This window comes from Hypomesus transpacificus, unplaced genomic scaffold (genome assembly GCF_021917145.1).
Source record: "Hypomesus transpacificus isolate Combined female unplaced genomic scaffold, fHypTra1 scaffold_437, whole genome shotgun sequence".
Taxonomy (NCBI): Eukaryota; Metazoa; Chordata; class Actinopteri; order Osmeriformes; family Osmeridae; genus Hypomesus; species Hypomesus transpacificus.
Window position 1 is genome coordinate 5,001 of NW_025813954.1, and position 6,606 is coordinate 11,606.

Here is a 6,606-nt window from a genome sequence, read left to right on the forward strand (position 1 = left end):
CTGACCCGTTCTCAGTATTCACCTTGTCACCGTCTTTTGCTCAGGTGACTGGGAAGAAGGGGGCGGGGCCAGTGCCACAGGCTCCTCCCACTGGCAACAACAGCAAATCATCTGGCTTCAAGTTCGAGGTCAGGGCTGCACTGGGCGCGCTCAGAGACAAGCTGAGGACCGAGCAGAAAAAGGAGGTGAGGGAGGGAGGGGGGGAGGGATGGAGGGAGGAATGGAAGGGGGGGGGGGGGGGGGGGGGGAGGGGGGGAGGGGTGAGCTGTAGGAGCTGGACAGGAAGGAGAGAAGGCGATTAGTAGGATAGGAAAAAGGGAGGGAGGGAATAGGCTTTGATGTCTAGACATGACCCTTCCTCACCCCCCCTCCAGAGGCCGGTGAGCAGCGAGTCCCTGCTGGGGAAGAGGAGGAGGCTGGACAGGAGTGACCTGGTGACCTTCAGCTCCCAGGAGCTCCAAGCCTTGCACAGCTCTCTTGGCCAGGCCATCCAAGGTCAGAGGTCACACACTTACACACACACACACACACACACACAGACTGCAGTGGCGTGACTGTTGTGTCTCCTCAGACCTGAGTGAAGAACTGGTGGGCCGCCTGCAGACCAGAGACCAGCTGAGGACGGAGCAGGACGCCATGCTGCTGGAGGTACAGGATATGACCTCACTCTGACCCCGCCACCTCACTTCCTGTGTCCGGCCGCTTCACCGAACAATCACTGTGAAGAAGAGACTGCATCCCTCCGAGAAGGAAGAAGAAAGATGAAAGACTTTTACATGATTTGATTGCACAACGCTTTGGTTTATTTTATTGTTTTTGTGTGTTTTGTGTTTTGTTTTTTTATTGAGGAAAATTGTGTATCCAGTCTATTTTTATTGTTTTAAAGGGTTTGAATTAACCCTGAAAGGGAACAAAACTGGCAGGTTAAGGAATAATCACCATGCTGCTACTGCTTCCTGTGGAGCACCAGTCCTCTGTTAGATTTCAACGTTTAGAAGCGATTTTAAATCTTTCAATTCCGTTTGTTGGGAAAACCATTTCATAGTCTTTGTCCTGATACATGATTGGTGTGTAGTTAATCCTAGTAATTAACTGAACGTGGTTCTGTCTTAAAACAAAGCTCTAACTGTCTAACATCCTGGGGAACGCCAGGAAAAGACTTCCTCTCTGACAGTGATTCCCCGCCTGTCTCACCCTCGCTCGTCGACTCAGGTCTGCCTGGAATGACCAGCTTCCTGTCTGTCTGCATTACTCCTCCAGGCAAGATCAATCGAGCCCAGATGAGGGTTGAGAAGATGTTTTTAGTTGTTTTTTTATTTAATTTTTTTAATGAGTAATGTTTGGTGCAGCGGGCTCTAAGGAGAATGGGCATACGTGGAATCTGGCTGTTTGTTGTGATGAAAACAGAACGAGCTCTCTGGCTTGCCTGGAACACGCACACCTCGTGTTGTGTGATTAAACACTTCTTTTCGAGGGAGCAAATGTCACAGTGTGGGTTCACATGCAGTAGACACAAGTGTACACACACACACACACAGGGGAGCTGGGCACCGCATACACACAACGCCCTCTGCACACGTTTTTAACACAAACCGTGTTTTCTAACAGTTTGGCCTCTCTGTTTGGGTTTCAATAAACCATCGAGCCAACTGCGTGTCGGCAATGATTGTGTTTCTTTGTAGTGACGATACATTTCTGTAGTTTTTAATGCTTTTGGGGAAGTTTGACTTTGTCTGGTATGGAAACGGTTTATATGTACATGCTCGTGTGTGTGTCTGTCTGTGTATGAGTGTGTTTATTAGTCAGTTTGTGCGATAGTACATACATGCTAGACCGTGTGTGGTGTTTAATCGTCTAACAGTAATATTGTGTGCATGTGTGAGCGTGTGTGTGTGTGAGGGGTTGTGTGTGAGAGGGAGTGTGTGTGTGTCCAGGCAGGTCAGAGTTTGCATTGCCAAACGTCTATCTCAGCATAAAAGGAGGAGTGAGAGAGGGAGAGGAGGGAGGGAGGCAAAGGAACGAGGGTGGGGAGGGGAGGGAGGAAAGGAACGAGGGTGGGAGGGGAGGTGGGGAGGGGAGGGAGGGAAGGAGGGACGACAGCTGGACAACAGACACGGTCTTGGAGGTGTGATCCATCTGAGCCTTCAGCAGGAGCGAGACGCAGGTGGAGACCAGACAACCCAAGGTGACTCCTCTTTCCAAGAGAAGATTTCCAGGGAACGAAGCGATGACTTGGATTTAGTTTTTCAACGTATTGTTTTTTCTGGGGTTGAAATCTTGACGGTTCATTTTTCTTCTTCTTTTGTCCTTTTCTGCTTTCCCTCACCCTCGTTAGAAACACTTGTTGAATCGACCCGAGGTTTCTTTTTTAGGCTTTTTTTTTCTTCTTCTTCCAACTGTTTGTCTTCCGACCATGGGAGCCAGACAAGACAACTAGAACATCTTGTTTCAGCAGGTCAGTCCCTTCTCAGCGTGCCCTCTCTCCTGCTGTGACAGTGATGCAGGCATTTATATGCCACGTTCCTAAGTACACTTGCATTTATTGCCGTCATTAGTCAACTCTTCTGTTTGTTGTGACGAAACCAGTTGTGTGTGGGGGGGGGGGGAGAGGGGGGTTTGTTTAAACTCCGGATTCACCAAAAATGTTATACTAGAATATTCATTAAAAAAGGACATTAATTGTGCTGCCTTTGGGTCATTGTGACCCACAATCGGGGTGTAAAAGGAGGGTCACGATGATCCGAAGGCAACACAAGGGTTGAGAGACTGTTTCCAAAAAATATGCTTTGACACTTGCGACAGTGCTTTCAGTGTGTGATGGGTTCACCCAGTTCTACCCTCAGCGATGATCCTTCGGTGGGCTGGATGGGTGTTTCCAGGAGTGTGTCCGTGTTGATTTTTTAAAGTGCCAGAACCCTCTGGACACGGCACCCCTATTTACCTGTAAACCCTTCATACGTGTGAAGTATACACAAACTCACACACAAACTACAAACGCACATTCACACACGCACATACTATACACAAACTCACACACAAACTACAAACGCACATACACACGCACATAGTATACACAAACTCACACACACACATCCTGCTTATCGTGCTTGTGTGTTACACGGTGGGGGGGTGGTGAGGGGGCGGGGGTGGTGAGGGGAGGGGGTGAGGGGGGGTGGTGAGGGGATAAGGTTTATAGACTGAGGGGTGACAATGGAAAAGATGAAAGGATGTATGGACACAGGTGGATGGATGGAAGGACAGATGGATGTATGGACGGATGAATGAATGGCTGGATGGAAGGACAGATGGATGTATGGACAGATGAATGAATGGCTGGATGGAAGGACAGATGGATGTATGGACGGATGAATGAATGAATGGATGGATGGACAGATTGAAGGGAAGTGAGTAGTTACTGATTGCAGAGTTAATGGAGTGAGAACATACTGAATCAGCAGTGTCCAGATATCCTGGTACACAGCAGGAAAAATAGCATGGGGGGGGGGGTGGGGGGTGGGGGTGGAGAAACAGTCGTCATAAGGGAACAGGGTAAGAGTCTGGCTGTACATGAGTTACAGACTCGTGGTTTTGATTGATACAAGCCTTACTTACTGAATGAGGGATCAGGTATGTGAGACAAGCCGATTGAGACCCTATGAACTAAATGCTCTCTCTCTCTCTCTCTCTCTCCCTCTCTCTCTCTCTCTCTCTCTCTCTCTCTCTCGCTCAGTAGACAGAATCAACTCGGAGCGTGAGAGTGGATTTACACGTTCCGAGAGTCGCCGGACAGATCTAGAAGGTTCTAGAAGGACGAGAGGGGAATGGGAAAATGAGACAGGCGCACCTCCACAGCAGCTGCCACCGCCGTCACCACCGCGGCAACGCCAGCGCGCAACCATGACGACCACGGAAACGAGCGTCCCGGCGACGGGTCTCGCCGTCCTCAACTCCTCCTCTTCCTCCGCCCACGTCGCCTCCTCCTGCAGCATCGACGAGTCCTACAAGTACATCTTCCTGCCCATCTGCTACTCCTTCACTTTCCTCTTCAGCATCTCCCTCAACTCCATCGTCCTGTTCCGTTCCTTCCGACGCACCAAGCCCTGGAACGCCTCGCTCATCTACATGGTGAACCTGGCCTCCACAGACTTCATGTACGGCCTCTCCCTGCCCTTCCTCATCGCCAGCTACATGATGAGGGACAACTGGGTGTTTGGGGACTTCATGTGCCGCCTGGTCCGCTTCCTGTTCTACTTCAACCTGTACTGCTCCATCTTCTTCCTCACCTGCATCTCTGTGCACCGCTACCTGGGCATCTGCCACCCCATGAGGACCATCACCATGGAGACCAAGAGGGCCGTGAAGGCCACCTGCGTCCTGGTCTGGGTAGTGGTGTTCGCCCTCACCTGCCCCATCTTCCGATTCGCCAAGACGGGTCACATGACCAGGGAGATGGGCTCGGCGGTGACGGTGAACGGCGACCCGCACGCGGGCAACCACGGCAACGGGGTGGAGGCGTTCCAGAACTGCTGGGACGACGCCATCGACAGGGAGTTCTCGGAGTACGTTCCGTACGGCATCATCCTCCACCTGCTGGGGTTCTTCCTGCCGTTCTCCATCATCGCCTGGTGCTACTCCCACGTGGTCCTCACCATCTTCAGGACCCTGCGGTCTCAGGGCCCCGCCGCCACGCCCGGGGGAGGGAGAGCGGGGGCAGGGGGAAGGCAAGACAACGTGATCGGGGGAGGAGGAGGAAGGGAAGGGATGTCGATCATCCTGGGCGCGCACTCCCCTTACGCCCACAGGCGTCGCAAATCCATCAGGACCATCATCACCATCACCCTCCTCTTCGCCCTGTGCTTCTTCCCGTTTCACGTGACGCGCACCATCTTTCTCATCCTCAAGGTGACGAAGAGAGTGCCCTGCCACACCATGACCATGGTCTCCATGTGCTACAAGATCACCCGGCCCCTGGCTTCCTTCAACGCATGGCTCAACGCCCTCCTCTACTTCCTCACCAAGGAGAAGAGCGCCCCCTGCTGTCACCCGCCTGACACCACCACCACCCCCCACGCCGCCAGGGGCAACGCCCACGGCAACCACAACAACCATCCTCACGACAACTACCACAAGCACAGCCTGCTGTGGTCTCTAAGGATGATGGCTGGGCTGGGCAACGAGGAAGGGGGAGAGGGGGGCGGAGGAGAGGTGGAGGTGGAGGAGGGGGTGAACGGAAAGAAGAAGGAGAAAAAGAAGTCAAGGACTCCGGTATACCTACACAAAGCCTTACCTAAAGTCAAGTTCACGGTAGAATGAACTGGAATGTCGTGTCGACTTCCGAATGAAGGGATTCCGGCATTCTAAGGCTCGGAACATCTTCATCGGCTGAAAAGGGTCTGCATCCTGGTTCATGTTGTTGTCTGTAAAACATTGACGGGTAGAACAACTTGAATCCTAAATGTGAGGAGAAGGAGAGAGGGGTGTGGCTAGTGATAATCTGTAGGCGTGTACTGTATCTTTAAGAAGATGAATCAATGGCAACGGAAGAGATTTTAAAACAATCTCATTGAACGTTTTACCTCAGGTTAATAATGACACTAGGTGATGGTCACGAACATGTTTGATGTTTCAATGACATGTGTGCAACTTTGTTTTTCTGTTTGACTGCTCTTGATGTTAAAAAGTACAATATTTCCTGTTTAACTTGTTCCTGCCTGTTATTTTGACCACGTGTGACACACTTACTGGATTAAACATGTTGAATGTAAATCTTTTGCCCTGTGTGTGTGTGTGCTTGTGTGTGTATGGTCATGGCTTTGTAAACTGGATCAGCAATAATGTTAATAATCATCCCATTCATTTGAACACCGCCCAAAGGTCAACGACCAAGCTAATGTACTGCTGAGTACACACAGACACACAGACACACACAGACACACACACAGACACACAGACACACACAGACACACACACACACACACACACAGAGAGGAGGGGTGGGAAGACCCCTGTCAGCTCCAGGAACTCATTCACAAAAACAAGCCCATCACTTAGCTCCATGGCCCCTCTACTGATGCCACTAGGCAGGCACTTAACCTGTGTCCTGTCCTTCCACTGGCTGACAGACCATGACTTCCACTGCAACGAGAGGGAAAAAAAGATTGTTGACCTGAATTCTTAACCCTGGAGTGAAAGATTAAAAGTGGTTGTGAAAGACGTGTTTCTGCTGTATGCATGAACAAGCTCAACTAGCCTACATACAGGAGACTGTGATTCTGTGTTTATAAGACTTTCAGAAAGATGAGTTCTGACTTTTGGCAATGTGTGTGTAATATTACAGGTCACTTACCGGACTTTTGTCTCTCTCTCTCTTACGTGTGTGTGTGTGTGTGTGTGTGTGTGCGCGCGCGTTTTTTCTGATGCAGATTGGATGGTAAGATATTTATGTCCATCGTTTCAGACAGATGTCGGAAACTGAAGAATGCAGCTATGTCGTGTCCAAATAGGTGATTTCTCCCCATCATATTCAAAAAAATACATCTAAATTGAATAAACTTGTCTCAAACGGCATTCAGATTAAATGTGGAAGAAAATGTGTTCTGTTTCATA

The 6,606-nt window shown here is 50.3% G+C and overlaps 2 protein-coding genes across 5 annotated transcripts in view; both read left to right on the forward strand.

Moving 5' to 3' along the window:
- The window catches only part of si:dkey-6n21.12 (cilia- and flagella-associated protein 251), a 4,324-nt gene extending 2,675 nt beyond the window's left edge, over positions 1 to 1,649 (forward strand). For both annotated transcript variants that reach the window (XM_047016943.1, XM_047016944.1), the window contains 3 exons: positions 45 to 185; positions 375 to 495; positions 572 to 1,649. In XM_047016943.1, coding sequence (XP_046872899.1) covers positions 45 to 185; positions 375 to 495; positions 572 to 672 — 363 coding nt within the window. In that variant the 3' untranslated portion in view covers positions 673 to 1,649. The remainder of the gene's footprint in view (positions 1 to 44; positions 186 to 374; positions 496 to 571) is intronic.
- Positions 1,650 to 2,087: 438 nt separating this feature from the next.
- si:dkey-6n21.13 (P2Y purinoceptor 3) lies at positions 2,088 to 5,771 on the forward strand. Of its 3 annotated transcripts, XM_047016947.1 has the most exons (3): positions 2,088 to 2,185; positions 2,336 to 2,455; positions 3,731 to 5,771. In XM_047016947.1, the coding sequence occupies exon 3, from the start codon at positions 3,898 to 3,900 to the stop codon at positions 5,311 to 5,313; it is 1,416 nt and encodes a 471-aa protein (XP_046872903.1). In that variant the 5' UTR covers positions 2,088 to 2,185; positions 2,336 to 2,455; positions 3,731 to 3,897; the 3' UTR covers positions 5,314 to 5,771. The 3 variants fall into 3 exon arrangements, with proteins under 3 accessions (XP_046872903.1, XP_046872901.1, XP_046872902.1); XM_047016945.1 differs by having other exon boundaries at positions 2,090 to 2,455; XM_047016946.1 differs by having other exon boundaries at positions 2,090 to 2,455; positions 3,734 to 5,771.
- Positions 5,772 to 6,606: the final 835 nt, after the last annotated feature.